This window comes from Procambarus clarkii, chromosome 58 (genome assembly GCF_040958095.1).
Source record: "Procambarus clarkii isolate CNS0578487 chromosome 58, FALCON_Pclarkii_2.0, whole genome shotgun sequence".
NCBI classification, from domain to species: Eukaryota; Metazoa; Arthropoda; class Malacostraca; order Decapoda; family Cambaridae; genus Procambarus; species Procambarus clarkii.
The window spans coordinates 19,501,216-19,522,460 of record NC_091207.1 but is presented as its reverse complement, the minus strand read 5'-3'; the positions used below and the strand labels follow the sequence as shown (position 1 = coordinate 19,522,460).

Below are 21,245 nucleotides of genomic sequence, written 5' to 3'. Positions count from 1 at the left end.
TCCAATGCAGGAAACCAGATCTTAGCTTGTAGTTTCGTAAGGAAGATCACTCCTAATGAACCCTATTCTTGTTGAGAGAGAGAGAGAGAGAGAGAGAGAGAGAGAGAGAGAGAGAGAGAGAGAGAGAGAGAGAGAGAGAGAGAGAGAGAGAGCGCATACTAACTCTTGGGTATAAAGTGCGACACTAGAGAGAGAGTATTGAGAGTGCCTGCTTCTCTGGCCAGCATCCAGAGGGAACTGAGTTATGAGGGAGAACCAACAGTGTGGTGGAACAGTAACTCTAAAGCTCAGATAACTCCAGTATAAGCAGGTTACAGAAGCCCTTTCCTCCCAGACTCCTTCATCTTCAGACCTGCTACAACACAATACCTTCTCTCTCTCTCTCTCTCTCTCTCTCTCTCTCTCTCTCTCTCTCTCTCTCTCTCTCTCTCTCTCTCTCTCTCTCTCTCTCTCTCTCTCTCTCTTTATCACGTGTTTCCATGTGTAGTTTATTGTCGAGGACTCAGCAGCCCGACACTGAGCTGGTATGGTCGCCGCATTCCGGTTAATGAGGGGCATTTGTTTAACGGCGAACCGCAGGTGTATGGGTCGAGCGGTTGTGCCTTGCTTTCACTTCCCTGAGGCCTGGGGTCTCTAGTGCTGCTACTGCTGCTGCTGCTGTTACTAGTGCTGCTGGTGTTGCTTCTGTTGTTACTAGTGCTGCTGCTGCTGCTTCTGTTGTTACTAGAGCTGCTGGTTGCTGCTGCTGCTTCTGTTGTTACTAGGGCTGCTGGTGCTGCTGCTGCTGCTGCTTCTGTTGTTACTAGGGCTGCTGGTGCTTGCTGCTGCTTCTGTTGTTACTAGGGCTGCTGGTGCTGCTGCTGCTGCTTCTTCTGTTGTTACTAGGGCTGCTGCTGCTGCTGCTTCTGCTGTTACTAGTGCTGCTGCTGCTGCTTCTGTTGTTACTAGAGCTGCTGGTGCTGCTGCTGCTTTCTGTTGTTACTAGGGCTGCTGGTGCTGCTGCTGCTTCTGTTGTACTAGGGCTGCTGGTGCTGCTGCTGCTGCTTCTTCTGTTGTTACTAGGGCTGCTGCTGCTGCTGCTTCTGCTGTTACTAGTGCTGCTGCTGCGGCTTCTGCTGTTACTAGGGCTGCTGGTGCTGCTGCTGCTGCTTCTGTTGTTACTAGGGCTGCTGCTGCTGCTTCTGCTGTTACTAGGGCTGCTGCTGCTGCTGCTGCTTCTGTTGTTACTAGGGCTGCTGCTGGTGCTGCTGCTGCTGCTGCTGCTGCTGCTGCTGCTGCTATCTGCTGCTGCTGCTGCTGCTGCTGCTTCTGCTGCAAGGGGAGCCTGCCTGCCTGCCTGCATGTGCTGTTTAGGTCCTGTGATAGTGCTTATTTTTTTGGCAATTTTTGTTTAATATAGAATTCCGGGAATCAGTGACTATTGTAGAGAGGATGAGCATGCTGGCAATGCCTACGTTTTATGGAAGGTTGCAGATGTAACGTTGGTTACCATAAAGTACAAAATGCACTCAGGCATGAGCACATTCCGTGGTTCTAGGACCTGTTGCACATGTTGTACCAGCTCTTGCTTGCAACATACTACAATTTCCTCCAATTTTCTTTACCGCTCGAAAAAAAATAGTAAAAGCTATTTTTGCTTTTGTTGCATTGAATGTTAAAATGAAGTTGAATTTAACTGGAGACAAAGATTTTGTCAGCCACTAAACACCACGGGTTTAATAAGATAGATTTGCACAAACATGCAAAAAACTCAAGATACATCCCTAGAGGATTGAGTGGAATCCAAGGTTGCAATACTTTTGACCATATGGTTTTAGGGCGTGGGGATTCGAAGGCAGCAGTGGTGCTTGTATGAATCTTCCTCATGGTTTCCAATCATTTTCTCAGATACGCCAAGAATCGCTATTCAAACCTCTACCAGAATTTTTCCTCTTGCTTCCTCCTAGCCGGTCGGAGTCCTAGCCTAGTGTGTGTGAGCCGGTCGGCCGAGCGGACAGCACGCGGGATTTGTGATCCTGTGGTCCTGGGTTCGATCCCAGGCGCCGGCGAGAAATAATGGGCAGAGTTTCTTTCACCCTATGCCCTGTTACCTAGCAGTAAAATAGGTACCTGGATGTTAGTCAGCTGTCACGGGCTGCTTCCTGGGGGTGGAGGCCTGGTCGAGGACCTGGCCGCGGGGACACTAAAAGCCCCGAAATCATCTCAAGATAACCTCAAGATAACCAAGATAGCCAGGCATAGTTCACCTGCTCACTGAGACAATTCCACCTGTCTGGAGAGAGAGAGAGAGAGAGAGAGAGAGAGAGAGAGAGAGAGAGAGAGAGAGAGAGAGAGAGAGAGAGAGAGAGCCTGGGGGAAGGGAGGGTTAGGTAATAATTATAGATGCTGATATACCCCTCACAGCTCTACGCTAAACGGTACTCAGCATAGTACCGTTTACCTATGACCTCTTGCTCCCCATCACCTCTGGTATCCATTAAGGAAAGTGTGTTTACACGTTCGTGTTCGTGGTACTGTTGTAGCTGAAGCTTGCGGAGTGGGCCGGTTGTGTGTGTAGCCTTGTTCGTGTACTTTACCTACCTACCTTGAGGCTACCTTGAGGTGCTTCCGGGGCTTAGTGTCCCCGCGGCCCGGTCGTCGACTAGGCCTCCTGGTTGCTGGACTGATCAACCAGGCTGTTAGACGCGGCTTTATCTAATTCTATTTACCTGTTTGTGCTTGAGGGGTTGAATTCCTGTTTGTTTTCGCGCTGTGTTCGCTATAGGTTGGCTGGTAGTGGGTGCTACGTCCTTGTTCTCACCGTGTTGATTGATTGATTGATTGATGAAGATTAAGCTTACTCAAGAAGGGGGCATGGGCACGAATAACCCGTAATCATCTTGTTTATTCCACTGGGTATTTACGGGTTACTCATGCCCGTGCCACCTCTTGGGTGGCTTAATCTTCATCAATCAATCCTTAGTATCGTGTTCTTCTCTCCTCTATGGTTGCAAGGTCCCCCCCCCTCTCCCTCATCCTATTCCAGAACTTTACTTTTCATATAGATTCCAGACCGGTGCTGCTTATTCACGGAACAACCGTGGACATCTTCAAGAGAAAACTGGACTGTTTTCTAAGAGAAGTTCCGGATCAGCCGGGCTGTGGTGGGTAAGTGGGCCTGCGGGGCCGCTCCAAGCAACAGCCTGGTGGACCAAACTCTCACAAGTGGAGCCTGGCCTCGGGCCGGGCTTGGGGAGTAGAAGAACTCCCAGGTTATCTTGAGGTTATCTTGAGATGATTTCGGGGCTTTTAGTGTCCCCGCGGCCCGGTCCTCGACCAGGCCTCCACCCCCAGGAAGCAGCCCGTGACAGCTGACTAACACCCAGGTACCTATTTTACTGCTAGGTAACAGGGGCATAGGGTGAAAGAAACTCTGCCCATTGTTTCTCGCCGGTGCCTGGGATCGAACCCAGGACCACAGGATCACAAGTCCCGCGTGCTGTCCGCTCGGCCGACCGACTCCCAGAACCCCATCAAGCAGATATCAAGCAGGTATCACGTTTTGGTCTAACGAGGGTTGAGTAGATTGTCTTGAAAGAGCCCTGGTGTAGGTTCCTTAGTGACACAAAAGCCTCCGAGAAATGTGACCAAGGAATTACTGCACACAAAGTGCGTTCAGATTGATGATTGATGAAGATTAAGCCACCCAAGAGGTGGCACGGGCATGAATAGCCCGTAAGTGGTGGCCCTTTCGAGCCATTACCAGTATCAAAAGATGATACTGGAGATCTGTGGAGGCGCAACTGCACCCTGCGTGACGGGAGATGTCTCCCGGACCAAGTGGTGACCAGATGGTGAGTGCGTTCAGAAGGAATTACTGGGAAAATGGGAAGATCAGATACCTTATCTCCCTTACTGATAGGACCCAGCGCGTAATAATCAACAAATTACAATCCGGATTATCCACTGTAAAAAGCTCAGTCCTCTTGACCAGGAGACCTGGTCGAGGACCGGGCCGCGGGGACGTTGAGCCCCGAAATCATCACCGCAAGGTAACCATCCCCCCCCCCCCAGTGTACTGTGCTTGCTCCAGTACTTTTTTTCCAATTCTCCAATCAGACGTAGACAAGAGAACAAACTGGAGTACCGAATCCGAAGCGCTGTCCACTCAGCTATCAGGCCCCAGGAACGAAAGGTCAATGTGAAGGATCTAGGAGTAATATCGGAAGGGGAAGAGAAGTATCAGGGGGAAAGCGCCAAGCCATTACGACTATTTAGCACTTAGAAGGGGTCAGGATAAGGATTTGGGATGGGACGGGGGAAAGGAATGGTGTCCAACCACTTGAATGGTCGGGAATTGAACGCCGACCTGCATGAAGTGAGACCGTCATTCTACCGTCCAGCCTTGCTTTTCAATTACAGAATAAAGTAGCCGTCACAACTGCAAGAAAAACTGACAGGTTGGATAACAAGAACCTTTCACATAAGACATGACAGATTAATAATGATAAGTTTCAAGACGTCAGTGCTCTCTAGGATGGATTATTCATGTCCATAACATGTCCATAACATGTCCATTCATGTCCAATGTTCAATAACAGACCCATTCAAAGCTGGAGAATTTGCTGATCTGGGGAGCGTGCATTAGATAGTTTCGTCAGGCTGCGAGCAGCCGCAGCGTCCAACAGCCTGATTGACCAGACCACCTACCCAGGCCTTGTTAACCGGACCGTGTGGACATTGATCCTCGGAACCAATACACGGTAACCAGGTATGGTATGTGGTGGTAGAGGTATGTGGGGTTGTGGTTGGTGTGTGAGGTTGGTGGTAGGGGGGTTGTGAGGTTGGTAGTAGGGGGGGGGTTGTGAGGGTGGTGGTAAGGGGGGGTTGACAGTGGTGGGGGGTTGAGAGTTGAGGTTGATGATAGTAGTGGACAGGCGTAAGTCAAAATTGTAATAATACAGGTTGTCTAATCTCCGGAATTATATGATTTTTCAGGAATTGAAATCCACCAATAAAATCGCAAATATATTTAAATCCAGCAAATCACCAACGAGCTGATATGTTATCCAATCACAGATCATAGTTTGAATCCAAACCGTCCACTCAGAGAGCGTCAATCTAGTGACTGGGTAGACACAGGAGCAAGAGGACGAATTGCAATCAATCCCGTGATTATCGACCTAGTAATGCACCAAGCTGCAGATTAACCCATGGATTCAATGTGAAATGAAATACGGCAGAATCCATTATCTATTACCAACGATTACCAGGAGGACTGACTAATGAGGATCATCCGTTGATCTCATGGATTCCGGACTGCAGTGTGTGTGTGTGTGTGTGTGTGTGTGTGTGTGTGTGTGTGTGTGTGTGTGTGTGTGTGGTGTGTGTGTGTGTGTGTGTGTGTGTGTGGGTGGGTGGGTGTGTGTGTGTGTGTGTTTGTGTGTGGGTGGGCGTGTGTGTGTGTGTGTGTGTGTGTGTGTGTGTGTGTGTGTGTGTGTGTGTGTGTGTGTGTGTGTGTGTGTGTGTGTGTGTTTTGTGTGTGTGTGTGTGTGTGTGTATTCTTCATCATTGGAGGATCAAATTAGAGTATGCCGCCATGTGCAACTGGAGATATGCTAACGTGAGTGATGCCCAAACCAACTTGGGGCATATCAGAGATGGTCCTGGGACTCTCCAGGCCGTAACAGTCAAATAGATCATCAGTCTAATGCATCTAAGAATATTCTGGGTATAGTTCATGCTATCTTAAGACACAATTTCCGATATCTGATCAAACAATGTCCTTCAGGTTAGTATTTAAGTAGTTTTTGTGCTATCTTAATGCTTCCATTGTTGCTATCACATGGCGTAGTTTAGAAAGTGAAAGCCCAACTGTTTCCGTTTCTAAGTGCTTGGTAGGGAGTCATTGGACTTTTTTGTTTTTATCGCTCTGCCTATCATTATTTTTTTGTATACAGGATTTGTCGGCTTCTAATTCCTCTTGGCAAGATGAGAGCTTTCCCTTCCCATAGCTCATGGTAAGCCTTACCCTTTCCATAGCTCATGGTAAGCCTTACCCTTCCCATAGCTCATGGTAAGCCTTACCCTTCCCATAGCTCATGGTAAGCCTTACGTTTCCCATAGCTCATGGTAACCCTTTCCCTTCCCATAGCTCATGTTAAGACTTACCCTTCCCATAGCTCATGGTAAGCCTTACCCTTCCCATAGCTCATGGTAAGCCTTACGTTTCCCATAGCTCATGGTAACCCTTTCCCTTCCCATAGCTCATGTTAAGACTTACCCTTCCCATAGCTCATGGTAAGCCTTACCCTTCCCATAGCTCATGGTAAGCCTTACCCTTCCCATAGCTCATGGTAAGCCTTACCCTTCACATAGCTCATGGTAAGCCTTACTCTTCCCGTAGATCATGGTAAGCCTTACCTTTCTAGTTTCCCCTGAAACACGACTACCCAATCGGCTTGCCTCCCAAATCACAACAACTCATCATTGCCTCACAACAATTCATCATTGCCTCATCATCCAACTGATGTTGGGTGAAGAGGGGCGCGAACTTTGCCGGATTGGTCCCCAGTTAGTCATCCCTGGGTTTTGTCAATGGGGCGAGTGAGTTGGTATCGTGTGTCTAGCGTGCAGTGTTGTGTGTGTGTGTGTGTGTGTGTGTGTGTGTGTGTGTGTGTGTGCGTGTGTGTGTGTGTGTGTGTGTGTGTGTGTGTGTGTGTGTGTGTGTGTGTGTGTGTGTGTGTGTGTGTGTGTAACTATAAGACCGCCTGCTGAGCACTCCGAGGATTCATGAGCCACCAGAAGCTGTCTTAACTGCCTGGTTCCATTCTGCTGTAAACTGAATAGAGACATGAGGTGAAAGGAAACAATGTTGTCAGTTTGTCTCCGCTTCGGCTGGTATACGAACACGGGATATGCGGATGATAAATCGAAGGGTGTTTAATGGATAGCTATGGAGTCCTTTCACTTCTTTTCATCTCTCTCTCTCTCTCTCTCTCTCTCTCTCTCTCTCTCTCTCTCTCTCTCTCTCTCTCTCTCTCTCTGGTCAACAACGGTCCAGGTATATCTGACTTTTAAATTGTAAGTACTGATTGTTTTCTTAGCTTTGCCGTGATCAGGAGATGATATTTTATAATATGGTAAGAAAAATCTGATTCTAGTCAGAATGCTATAGCGAGATAGCTTGTGATGGGCACTCTGGCGCCATCTCATCTGGCACGCTTCTCATTCATCCTAGCCCCTACTCGTCTGTGTTGGGCATGTACCCAACTGCAATTCATATTGAAAATTGGGTGTGGCTAGCCTTAAACATCTGGCCTCCAACCTCGAACAGAAAGACAAACAGATATTTTATTCTATAGATATATGCATGCACACTCCATACGAGGTGTGACCTTACCGTTATTGGGTTGCCTCTGAGATTTCCTTTTCTGTGTGTGAGAGAGAGAGTGAGAGAGAGAGAGAGAGAGAGAGAGAGAGAGAGAGAGAGAGAGAGAGAGAGAGAGAGAGAGAGAGAGAGAGGGGAGTGAGAGAGAGAGAGGAGTGAGAGAGAGAGAGAGAGAGAGAGAGAGAGAGAGAGAGAGAGAGAGAGAGAGAGAGAGAGAGAGAGAGAGAGAGAGAGAGAGGGAGGCAGGCATCAGGGAGCCAACCCAACAACTAGAGATGACTTCAGGGTAAATGTGAACCCACAGTGTTACTTCATTGTGGGCAGGTCACTGAATGTCATTAGCGTGCTCGAGTGGACGCAGTAAACAAAGCAACTTATCACTTGACGTCCCAGTTTGATGTTCAGGGGGTACCTCGGGGGCCCCGGGCGTGAGGGGGCATTGTGCCACCCGCATGTATGAACAATAGAATTAAGGAAACTGGTCTCCATCACTATCTTAAGATATAATTGGTCTCCGAAGGAGAACTGTCGTCTCCGTCACTAGAGATGAAGGGATGGGACAGAAGGCCTCGACTGTGTCTGTCTTTATCTTCTCCCTCCGTCTGTCCTTCTCATATCTCCCACTTCCTGTTTTCTGTGCCTTCTCCCCTTCCCTTTCTTCCCTCCCCTTCCCTCCCTCACACCTGGCTTCCCCTCCCTCACACCTGGCACTACACCTGGGCTACTCCAGCACACCCACATATGTAGCCTCGTATTACGAGGGATTTAGGCGCCTAGACAGTATGGATATGTAGTACTTGGAAGGGATATATGAGGACGGAGAGAAGCAACGCTGCCAACCAAACCGGGAGCCATTGGGGATCGAACTCGGACCCTGCAAGAAGCGAGGTCGTCGCGGTGCCGTCCAGTAATAGTAATAATAGCTTTGCACAAAGGAATCACATTAGCGTTATGTATCAATGAGGAAATTAATAGGAGCCGTGAGGAGGATTCGAACCTATGCGTCTGGGTATGCCCAGGCACACGCCTTAGACCACTACACCACGACATCGTCAAAAGAATTGCAACCTGGGATTCTACTGAATTCACGAGGGTTCGTAAGCCTTCCACTTTCCTTGCTAGGCAGAACAGTTGCATATTTTACGGAGTGACAAACAGGGCGAACAAGCAATCTACACAATGAACATCCGCGTAACATTGTGGAGGTGGGGTCCCTCGATTGTTTCAAGCACGGGTTGGACAAGTATATGAGTGGGATTGGGTGGTTATAGAATAGGAGCTGCCTCGTATGGGCCAATAGGCCTTCTGCAGTTACCTTTGTTCTTATGTTCTTATGTTCCTAACATCCTGTTATCCTAAGACATCGTGAAGAATTAATAACTTGTATGAGTCATGAATGACTCTTAAGACGATTTACAACCATTGTTTACATTCTGTTTACGTCGTAAAGTGGGGAAGGACTTACGAGCCCTTTCACTTCAATATTCCTATTGTTTACAGAAATAAACGCAGACAAAAGTGTAAGAGACATTCATGCTTGACAGAAATCACGATAGGTTCAAAGTAGACAAATTTAGATATAGAAAGAATATAGGGAAACACTGCTTCGTCAAGCGACTCACGATACAGTGGGAGAAACTGGCCCGGAATGGCCCGCCATCCAGGCAAATGATTGAGCAAGTTTTAAACCAATTTGGTGTAAATAGGACCCGCGTCCCATGAGTCCAGAATAATGACTACCTGGAGTAGGAGGAGGTGTAGCAGCAGCAGTAGCAGCAGCAGCAGCAGAATCAGAAACAGCAGCACCAACAGCAAGGACAAGGAGCAATAGGAACAGCATCAGCTGTAACAACAACAGCAGGAGAAAGAGAAGACAGCACAACTGGTCTTCTGATGAGACGATACCAAGTTTCAATGGCGCCCTTTCCTCACGACCTCCCTGACTGACCTCAACTGACCCCCCCCCCCTAGAGGTTTAGAACCAAGACGACCTCCTTACCTCTTGGAGAGGAGGAGGAGGAGGTCGTCTTGCCAGGATGGACGACCCCCTCTGGGTGTTTTAATGTCTCTGAGCACTCGTCTAACTGTAATGACTCTCTTCTCCCTGTAACTGTAACACGACTCTGCTAACTGTAATGATTCTTCGGTCTGTGGCGGACTCTGGTTGATTCGCTGATCTGTCGATATCTCTGTGATTGGTCTGGTGATTGGGATTTTGTGATTGATCTTCTTCAATCATGAGAGAAGAATCATCATCAATCATGAGAGAGAGAATCATCATCTTCAATCTTCTTCTTTGCGAGAGCTTTGTTTTATACTATGTCAACGACACGTCTATTTTCGCAGGTGTGTGTATTCACCTAGTAGTATTCACCTAGTTGTGTTTGCGGGGGTTGAGCTTTGCTCTTTCCGGCCCGCCTCTCAACTGTCAATCAACTATTTACTAACTACTTTTTTTTTCCACACCACACACACACACACACACACACACACACACACACACACACACACACACACACACACACACACACACACACACACATACACACACACCAGGAAGCAGCCCGTGACAGCTGACTAACTCCCAGGTACCTATTTACTGCTAGGTAACAGGGGCATTCAGGGTGAAAGAAACTTTGCCCATTTGTTTCTACCTCGTGCGGGAATCGAACCCGCGCCACAGAATTACGAGTTCTGCGCGCTATCCACCAGGCTACGAGGCCCATTCCACACACACACACACACACACACACACACACACACACACACACACACACACACACACACACACACACACACACACACACACACACATAACGACTTTTGTTAGGCCAAAGCTAGAATATGCAGCAGTTGTGTGGTGCCCATATCTTAAGAAGCACATCAACAAACTGGAAAAGGTGCAAAGACTTGCTACTAAGTGGCTCCCAGAACTGAAGGGCAAGAGCTACGAGGAGAGGTTAGAGGCATTAAATATGCCAAAACTAGAAGACAGAAGTAAAAGTGATATGATCACTACATACAAAATAGTAACAGGAATTGACAAAATCGACAGGGAAGACTTCCTGAGACCTGGAACTTCAAGAACAAGAGGTCATAGATTTAAGCTAGCTAAACAAAGATGCCGAAGAAAAATAAGAAAATTCACTTTCGCAGAGTGCAAGTTAGGTGAGAAGGTGGTGGAGGCCAAGACCGTCAGTAGTTTCAAAGCGTTATATGATAAAGAGTGTTGGGTAGACGGGACACCACGAGCGTAGCTCTCATCCTGTAACTACACTTAGGTAATTACACTTAGGTAATTACACACACTGTATGTGTAATTACCTAAGTGTAATTACAATTATTGTGTAATAAAAAAAATTGTGTGTGTGTGTGTGTGTGGCATAGGTGGTCCAGCAACTTCTTGCTTGCAGAAAACAATCCAGTTTTTCTTGATTTCCAATTCGGTTCCGGCATTATTTCTTATACTTGCTGGGAGGATACTGAGCAACCGTAGACCTCTAATGTTCATACAGTGGTTCTTTCTGCCTATGGAACCTCTACTCTTCACTGGCTCTATTCTGCATCTCCTTCCATATCGTTCACTCCAGTATAGAATTAACATTTTAAGAGCTTTGAGACGGTCCCAATTGTTTAGGTGCTTTGTCGTGCCTAAGTATGCGGTATATATGCTCTCTATATTCCCTCTAATTCAGCAATCTCTTCCGCTCTGAAGGGGGACATGAGTACTGAGCAGTACTCGAGGCGAGACAACACAAGTGATTTGAACAGTATGACCATCGTGATGGGATCTTTGGAATTGAAGGTTCTCGTAATCCATCCTATCACCTTTCTGCCTGACGTCATATTTGTTCAGTTATGCTCCCTAAACGTTAGGTCGTCAGACATCATTATTCCCAGATCCTTTACATGTGGCTTTCCTACTGTGGGCAGATTTGATTGTGTCTTGTACCCTGTATTTTGATTGTATCTTATTCCCTGTATTTTGATTGTATCTTATACCCTGTATTTTGATTGTGTCTTGTACCCTCTGTTTTGATTGTATCTTGTACCCTGTATTTTGATTGTATCTTGTACCCTGTATTTTGATTGTATCTTATACCCTGTATTTTGATTGTATCTTATACCCTGTATTTTGATTGTATCTTATACCCTGTATTTTGAGTGTGTCTTGTACCTTCTGTTTTGATTGTATCTTGTACCCTGTATTTTAATTGTGTCTTGTACCCTGTCATCATTTTTACCATATCTAAGTACCGGGAATTTATCACTGTTAAATACATTCTGTTGCCCAGTCGAAAACTTGATTCATATCAATTTGTACTTTTTCAATGTCTTTTACAGAAGTAATTTTCATGCTGATTTTTGTGTCCATCTTCAAATACGACCCTCAAGCCGTAACTTGGAATTTGGTCAATATTTGACATGAGAATAAGGTCAAGCAGTGGAGCAAGGACTGTGCCCTGAGGCACAAAGCCTTTCACTGTACTTGAACGTTTTTTTATTGGATTAACAGTTACTTTGTCACTGTCTATGCATCATCGGCCTCGTTAGTTTACGAACGCATTCTTGCGTTCGTAAGTTGCTATTTATGCAAAGCAGTTAATGGCATTAGTAGTCCACAGTAACGAGCAATTAGTCGTCCACAGTAACGACTACTAATTCATTCACAATAACGACCACTGATTCGTTCACAATAACGGATGGTTAGTGAATCTCCTCAGCGATATTATCTTAATCTAATAAAAATGTAAACAAGTTTTGGAATGTATGCCAAAGATATTTATTTCTTTAAAGAACAATTTTTTATTTCTATTTTTTGCTATTTATGTACTTATGTACTTATAAGTACTATTTATGTACTTATATGTACTTATTTTTTGTTGATGTTTTACTTATTAACTAAAACATCTGAACACTATGGAAGAGCAGTCATGAGTTTGAGCAAGAGTGGTTTAACACTTTATGTGGCCCCATGACTCAACTGTGTTGATGGTTATTAAGTTAGAGAGAGAAATAAGAACTGAGCAATTTATTTACCAGACGCGTTTATATCCCTGCGCAGTTTTATCCCCACAGGGAATATTTCTGCGCAGTTTTATTCCACAGGGAATATTTCTGAGCAGTTTTATCCCCACAGGGAATATTTCTGCGCAGTTTTATCCCCACAGGGAATATTCCTGAGCAGTTTTATCCCCCAGGGAATATTCCTGCGCAGTTTTATCCCCCAGGGAATATTCCTGCGCAGTTTTATCCCCACAGGGAATATTCCTGCGCAGTTTTATCCCCACAGGGAATATTCCTGAGCAGTTTTATCCCCACAGGGAATATTCCTGAGCAGTTTTATCCCCACAGGGAATATTCCTGCGCAGTTTTATCCCCACAGGGAATATTCCTGAGCAGTTTTATCCCCACAGGGAATATTCCTGAGCAGTTTTATCCCCACAGGGAATATTCCTACGCAGTTTTATCCCCACAGGGAATATTCCTGCGCAGTTTTATCCCCACAGGGAATATTCCTGCGCAGTTTTATCCCCCAGGGAATATTCCTGCGCAGTTTTATCCCCACAGGGAATATTTCTGCGCAGTTTTATCCCCCAGAGAATATTCCTGCGGTGGCCCTAAGCCGCTGACTTGCTCGCTGATTATAGACGGGTGTTGGAGGATATATATATATATATATATATATATATATATATATATATATATATATATATATATATATCCCTACAGGGAATATTTCTGCGCAGTATTTATATATATATATATATATATATATATATATATATATATATAATATATATATATATATAAATCACAGGGGGAAATTGACGGTGTGCTGTATGATATATATATATATATATATATATATATATATATATATATATATATATATATATATATATATATATATATATATATATATATATATACCAGACGCTTGGAGATGCTTCAGGGTGTTTGACGCTTGAGGGCCGTCATTCATTCTCGATCAGCAATGCGGCTGCCCCCAGGACTCTCCACCTGCTACGATATTCGCACCGCTCCAAGCGCTTCTGTTGCGTCCCTGAGGGTGTTTGGGATCCTGTTCTACCATATGGCTGGCCTGCTGAACCACCACCATCTGCTCAACCTGCTTCAGTGGGATATTTACCAGGAGGCCTGGTAGAGGACCGGGCCGCGGGGACACTGAAGCCCCGAAATCATCTCAAGATAACCCAGAAACGCTTGAACTCTCGAGGCCACCCGGGGTACGGGTGTTCAGTTGAACGTGCCTATTTCACTGTGTTTGGTTGCGTGGTTAGGTTAGGGTTAGGTTAGATTAGGTTAGGTTAGGTTAGGTTAGGTTAGGTTAGGTTAGGGTCAAGAGGAGGTTTGACGAGGCTTGTGTTGGATCTTCCACGTGGGGCTCTGAGGACGTGATGCTGGTGGCAGGTGTGTGTGGGTGGCTGGGGGGCGCCTCAAACACCTGTCTCATCTGGTTACCTTGCACACCTGCTCGGCTTCTATCCCCCTCCCCCTGTCGTTCTCTCTACCCCCTGTCCTTCTTACTATCCCCTGCTCTTCCTCCCACCAAACTCCCTCTATCGTGAGGGGGATAAATCGACTTGAGAATGGTCCAGGACGGACCGAAACGTCGTCGTCCCTTCAACTTCTAGTGTGTGGTCTGGTCAACAACTCCCTCTACCCTCCCCTCTTCCCCCCCACCAAATCCCCCGCGCCCGGCAACTTATCCACCACAATCCAAGCATCTATCCTTCTCTCCTCAACCCGTCCTCTTAAAAAGAACGTCACTTTTGGCTGGTATGCGCGCTATGGCCAAATTTGGACGTAATTTGAAATGAAATCCACTCACAAAAGTGACGTTCTGTTCCGTTTTCTATTTGAGTCGTCCGGCGTACGCGCAGAGGTTATAAGAGGACACTTTAAATTAACGTTTTTCATAACGTTTTGAAACTTTATGAGAATTTCCTGCCCACCTAACCTATCAGAGGACCCTTAACTTACTGTTGTTGAAAAAAAAAAAATCCCAAATTTATTTTCATATTTTTTTCAATTTCAAATTACGTCCAAATTCGGCCATACGGGCAAACGGCCAAAAGCGACGTTCTTTTTAAGAGGACAGGTTGCTCTCCTAGCCACCTCACCCCCTCCTCCAAGCTCTTCCTTTCCCTCTTTTCTCTCTAACCAGCCCAGCTGTTGGAGACACACACACCAAGGTCTCATTTACATACTCAAAGAGTTGAGGGCGATGCTGTAACCATTGATTGATGAAGATTAAGCCACCCAAAAGGTGGCACGGGCATGAATAGCCCGTAATGTAACCATTCTACCATTGACCGGGATGTAGTGGTTGTGTGGACCTGCGAGCCGCTTCAAGCAACAGCCTGTTGGACCAAGTTCTCACAAGTCGAGCCTGGCCTCAGGCCGGGCTCGGGGTGTAGAAGAACTCTCAGAACCCTCTCAAGGTATGCTCCAGGTAACATGGCTAAGTTAGAGATAAAGTTCCAAGGACACTTCTTGATAGACTGGACCCCAAAAGTCATTGTGGAAAACACATGGTCGAAATTATGCCCAATAACTTCGACCCAATAACTAATAATAACAATAACATGCAGTAACTAATTAATTTTAATTTACTGAATTAATACATTTTACAACGGAAGTCTTATTAATTGAGCATAGAGCTTACGTAACGTGATCTAGTACCCTACTTCTGATTAGATTCTGATGACTGATCTGATGATTTTGATTCTGATCTGATGACTTCTGATGATTCTACTTCCCTGATTAGCTGTTTATTATAATTGAGTAATATTCCCGCTGAAACCACTTCAGTGACCGCGGAAGCAAATTATTGGGAGTGGTATACCTGGAGTATACCTGTGGAGGGTTTCGGGAGTTCTTCTACTCCCCGAGCTCGACCTGAGACCAGGCTCGAATTTGTGATAACTTGGTCCAACAGGCTGACCGCCGAAGCTGTTGCTTGGAGCGGCCCGCAGGCCCACATATCCACTACAGCCTTGTTGGTCCGGCACTTCTTGCAAGAACTTGTGTAAATGATTATTGAAGACTTTCATTGTCAGGGTCATTGGTTTTGGAGATGCTATACCGATGATGATACTCTTCAAGACGCTTGTGCTCTCTAGAGTGGAGTACTGCTACACAATGACAGCCCCTTTCAAGGCTGGATAAATTGCTGACCTGGAGAGCGTGCAGAAATCCTTTACTGCTAGAATCCACTCAGTAAAACATCTAAACTACTGGGACCGACTAAAGAGCCTAAATCTGTATTCCCTTGAGCGCAGGCGGGAGAGGTACATAATAATTTACACGTGGAAAATAATAGAGAGGCTGGTCCCAAACCTGCACACAGAAATAACAGCACATGAGACCAGAAGGCATGGCAGGATATGCAGAATACCCCCGTTGAAGAGCAGAGGTGCAACAAGTACTCTGAGAGAGAACTCTATCAACATCAGAGGCCCGAGACTGTTCAACACGCTTCCACTACACATAAGGGGCGTAACTGGCCGACCCCTCACAGTGTTCAAGAGAGAACTGGATAAACACCTCCAAAGGATACGATCAACCAGGCTGTAACTCATACGTCAGGCGGCGAGCAGCTGCATCTAACAGCCTGGTTGACCATTCCAGCAACAAGGAGGCCTGGTCGAGGACCGGGCCGCATGAACGTTGAGCCCCGAAATCATCGCAAGGTAAGGTTAGGGTCGAAGACTGCCATTGTTAAAGTTCAATTACGTGTTAGGGGCCACTGAATCCCGCAGGCGGTCACTTCAAAGGTCAGATCGGCATAGGACCGATCCCAGAGCAATCCACTGGTTGGGGAATCACCCTTTCAACAAGTGACCTTCAATCCCACACCCGCAGTGTGTGGGATTGGTTTTGGGGAGCAGGGGTGAGGGGGAGGGAATTGTCATGTGAAAGGACCAAGCCATTACGACTATATAGCGCTGGGAAGGGGTCAGGATAAGCGACGGGAGACATCTCCCGTCACGCAGGGTGCAGTTGCACCTCCACAGATCTCCAGTATCATCTATTGATACTGGTAATGGCTCAAAAGGGCCACCACTTACAGGCTATTCATGCCCGTGCCACCTTTTGGGTGGCTTAATCTTCATCAATCAATCAATCAGGATAAGTCCTGGTCAACAAAGGTGTCCAGCAGCTGGACACCCTCATAAAGACTGTGAAGCAGTATCCTCCCCCGTGATAACAGCTTGATGGTTAAATGCAACCTCTGAATACTGAAAAATTTTTTTTACCACTTACGGGCTATTCATGCCCGTGCCACCTCCTGGGTGGCTTAATCTTCATCAATCTTCATCAATCAATCAGGATAAGGATTTGGGATGGGGAGAGGGAGGAATGGTGCATAACCACTTGTGGACCATCGGGGATTGAACGCTGACCTGCACGAGGCGAGACCGTCGCTCTACCGTCCAGCCCAAGTGGTTGGGCTGGTGCTGGGGTGAGGGACTTTGATCAGGTCATATATAAACCATTTCTCGTATAGTTAAGAAAGTCAAATCTTAATACGGGCCATGTTCAACTCGTCCTCTCGACTAGTAGGTCGCGTTTTGCACGTTATGGAAACCAACGTTACAGATGCAATATACTGTCAAAGGTAAAGAGTTCACAGATATCTCCGTTTTCTTTGCCTCAGTCTCAATGTTAGGTGGGCTGGTTAGGGTTCGTGGGTTTCTGGTTAGGTTAGCAGGTTGGGTTTTTGACGGAGTGGCCAATCTAAAGACCGCTGGGCTGTTATTTTAGTAGTGAGTTCTGGACCACTCTGGGGTCGGCCGGCCGAGCGGACAGCACGCTGGACACGTGATCTTCTGGTCCCGGATTCGATCCCAGGCGCCGGCGAGAAACGATGGGCAGAGTTTCTTTCACCCTGATGCTCCTGTTACCTAGCAGGAAATAGGTACCTGGGAGTTAGTCAGCTGTCACGGGCTGCTTCCTGGGGGTGTGGAGGCCTGGTCGAGGACCGGGCCGCGGGGACACTAAAAAAAAAAAAAGCCCCGAAATCAACTCAAGATAACCAAGATAACCTCTGCCACACGGACACTATTCATCATAGATAACACACAGAAATCACAATAGCGTGATGCATCAACTGAACAAATCCACAAGGGCCGTGACGAGGGTTCGAATCCCCGTCACGGCCCTTGTGGATATGTTCATTCATCATTGATGCGTGTTTTATCCACCAGGCAGCGGCTCCTGCTTATGGTGTGAGTGATTAATCCGAGAAGTCCTTGAAATTTGAACGAAATTGGATTAGTTCACTCGTTCTACAGGAGAACATGGCTTGATTCACACGTCCTGAGGAAGAACATGGCTTGATTCACTCGTTCTAAAGGAGAACATGGCTTGATTCACTCGTTCTGAGAGAGAACATGGCTTGATTCACTCGTTCTGAGAGAGAACATGGCTTGATTCACTCGTTCTAAGGGAGAACATGGCTTGATTCACTCGTTCTAAAGGAGAACATGGCTTGATTCACTCGTTTTGATGGAGAACTTGGCTCAATTCACTCGTTCTAAGGGAGAACATGGCTTGATTCACTCGTTCTGAGGAAGAACATGGCTTGATTCACTCGTTCTAAAGGAGAACATGGCTTGATTCACTCGTTCTGAGAGAGAACTTGGCTCAATTCACTCGTTCTGATGGAGAACATGGCTTGATTCACTCGTTCTGAGAGAGAACATGGCTTGATTCACTCGTTCTAAAGGAGAACATGGCTTGATTCACTCGTTCTGAGGAAGAACACCACTGGACTCACTCTTGTTTTGAGAGAACTTAAGCGGTTTCACCTGTGTTCTGCGGAACACCGCTGGACTCCACTGGAACACCTTTGGTTTCACAGAACACATCCCAGTGTGTTCCGTCACCGGCGCCGTCTGTCTGGAGGTCATGACTGTGTGTCAACACCACCACCACTACCACCCCCTTCCTTGTACATCCACCACTACCACCTCCTTCCTTGTACATCCACCACCACCACTACCACCCCCTTCCTTGTGCATCCACCACCACCACTACCACCCCATTCCTTGTACATCCACCACCACCACTACCACCCCCTTCCTTGTGCATCCACCACTACAACCCCCTTCCTTGTACATCCACCACCACCACTACCACCCCCCCCCTTCCTTGTACATCCACCACCACCCCCTTCCTTGTGCATCCACCACCACCACTACCACCCCCCCCCCCCCTTCCTTGTACATCCACCACCACCACCCCCTTCCTTGTACATCCACCACCACGGCATCGAATCCGCACCTTGTGAAGCATAAAACCAAATTTGGGAAAGTACAAAAAGTTTGTAACAAGATTGGTGCCAGAGCTAAGAGGGTTACCCTCTAATGATAGACTAACGGGACTAAGTCTCAGAACTCTCCCCCACGACCACCACTAACCCCTCTCTCTCCCCCCCCTCCCCCAACGACCACCACTAACCTCTCTCTCCCCCCCCCCCCCACCAATTGCAATAGGCAACACCTCGGCAGATGAACAGAACTAATTACAAAGTCCTTGACAGTGTGGCCATCGACCTGAGGACAAGAGTTATATCTTGTGTGTGTATCTTGTGAGTTTGCACCTAGATGTGCTTACAGGGTCGAGCAATAGCTCCTTAGCCCCACGCTTTTCAACTCCTGTTAATGCAAATAGCTTTCATTTCAAGCTGTTTCTTAGAAGCGACTGAATGAATTCGCTTCGAATGTTTGGTCTTGTAGTTCGTCCTACTTTAATTGTGACTCTTATGCTGTGAGAGTTTGTCATGGCATCTTTCTGGTTTCATTTGAGTCTCCAGCTTCCACCCGTGTCCTCTGGCGCCTGTATGATGCCTGCTTGATGGGGTTCTGGGAGTTCTTCTACTCCCCAAGCCCGGCCCGAGGCCAGGCATGACTTGTGAGAGTTTGGTCCACCAGGCTGTTGCTTGGAGCGGCCCGCAGACCCACATACCCACCACAGCCCGGTTGGACCGGAACTCCTTGAAGAAAACTATCTAGTTTTATCTCGGTCCTTCCGTTTTCAATTTTCGAACATTGCTTATTTGTTCACCACTATCGAGTTATTTGAATATCTTGTAGGTCTTATTCAAATCTTCTTAATTAGATTTGTTTCATCGAGATGAGGTTGAATTCACTCCAAATTTTCACTACTTTAATCCTCTTAGTTCTTGGACAAGACTTGTTTCACATCTCTGGGGGGAATATTGTTGCACACTAACAACTCCATTCAAAGTTGGAGAAGTTGCTGATTTTTCATTCAAAAGAGCAAAAACTTTTAATGTCAGAATGCACTCATTTAAACATCTAAATTATTGAGGCTACTTAATGTCTCAAAATATCTTTCAAGTACACGCAAGAGAAAAGCATAATAATTTGTTTTTGGAAATTACACACAGAGATCACACTAACGTGATCCGGTCGATTGGGGAGCCGGTCGGCCGAGCGGCCAGCATGCTGGACTTATGATCCTGTGGTCCCGGGTTCTATCCCGGGCGCCGGCGAGAAACAATAAGCAGAGTTTCTTTCACCCTATGCCCCTGTTACCTAGCAGTAAAATAGGTACCTGGGTGTTAGTCAGCTGTCACTGGCTGCTTCCTGGGGGTGGAGGCCTGGTCGAGGACCGGGCCGCGGGGACACTAAAGCCCCGAAATTATCTCTTGATAACCTCAAGATAACGTGATGCATCAAATGAGTAAATCCACAAGGGCTGCGGGATCCAGTAGATTCAGTAGAACTTCGGTTTCAACTATTTTACCCTGTCGTAGCTCAGTCGATTAAGGGAGTGTCTGGGATGCTCCCGGACGCAGGTTCGAATCCTCGTCACGGCCCTTGTGGATTTATTTATTTATTCTTGGAAAGTATTTGAGTATTTGAGGAAAGTATTAAAGAAAGTATTTGAGTATTTGAGGAAAGTATTAAAGAAAGTATTTGAGTATTTGAGGAAAGTATTAAAGAAAGTATTTGAAAGTATTAAGTCTCCAAATCTGCACATGGAAATAACTCATTATAAGACTATTTTGCAGATTGTCCAGAAAAGCCCCATTAAAAAGTAGAGGTGTAACTGGTACACTAAGATTCAACTCCATAAACATAATGGGCTTTATTACCTCCTATGTAGGGTGGCGCGATCTCCATTACTTAAAGTGCATCAGTATTCTAGATCCAATTCTAAATTATGGTTAGGGGCCTGCTTTTTTTTTGGGGGGGGAGGCAAATTTTTGATGAGTATAAAATTCCATGAATCTGGGCCAGAGACAAGTCTATAACCTGAGACAAGTCTATAACCTGAGACAAGTCTATAACCTGAGACAAGTCTATAACCTGAGACAAGTCTATAACAAGGCGCGAGTCTATAACCATTTCCATGTGCAGTGGGGGGTCAAGGGTTGGGGGGGGGGACACATGAGGTTATAGGTCAAAGTTGGGACAAGTTAATTGGGGGGTCGTCACGTTGGTGGAAAATTCCTTTGGGGTTTTCAATTTTCTGTGTTTTCATTTCATTTTCCTGTTTATTTTTCCACCCTTTCAATTGGCCAAAGTATTTTGTGTTTATAATATTTTATCTCTTTCTCTCTTTCCTTCTGTTTCTTAGCGATGTTCTGTCCTGTTCTCTCTGCATTTCTTCATACCCCCATCCACCAAAATTCTGGGACGAAACTTGGTGCGGGCCGCTCCAATCAACAGCCTCGTAGACCAAGCTCTCCGAGGTGGGACTTGATTAGTAGAAGAACTCCCAGAACCCCATCAAGCAGGTATCGACTGGTGTACAGGTTCCTGAGCCTACTGGGCTCGATCATATCTACATTTGAAACTGTGTATGGAGTCAG

The 21,245-nt window shown here is 46.4% G+C and overlaps 2 protein-coding genes across 8 annotated transcripts in view; one reads left to right on the top strand and one right to left on the bottom strand.

Moving 5' to 3' along the window:
- LOC123767948 (fat-like cadherin-related tumor suppressor homolog) overlaps nt 1–21,245 on the top strand; it is a 511,054-nt gene that overhangs the window by 105,534 nt on the left and 384,275 nt on the right. The gene's annotated exons all lie outside the window — the stretch shown is intronic.
- Nucleotides 803–9,650, bottom strand: LOC138353575 (RNA-binding protein with serine-rich domain 1-like). The gene is made up of 3 exons (XM_069306762.1): nt 9,501–9,650; nt 8,992–9,212; nt 803–1,151 (listed from the first exon to the last, which is right to left on the bottom strand). The coding sequence occupies exons 1-3, from the start codon at nt 9,648–9,650 to the stop codon at nt 803–805; spliced, it is 720 nt and encodes a 239-aa protein (XP_069162863.1).

Excerpts from the sequence above, each read along its gene's own strand:
- LOC138353575 (XM_069306762.1), bottom strand. The coding sequence starts at position 9,650 with ATGATGATTCTCTCTCTCATGATTGATGATGATTCTTCTCTCATGATT. Across the intron at positions 9,213-9,500 it reads CAGACCGAAGAATCATTACA|CTGATGCTGTTCCTATTGCT; the intron begins GTTAGCAGAGTC and ends TTGTTGTTACAG. Across the intron at positions 1,152-8,991 it reads CCAGTTTCTCCCACTGTATC|AAGCAGCAGCAGCAGCACCA; the intron begins GTGAGTCGCTTG and ends TAGTAACAACAG.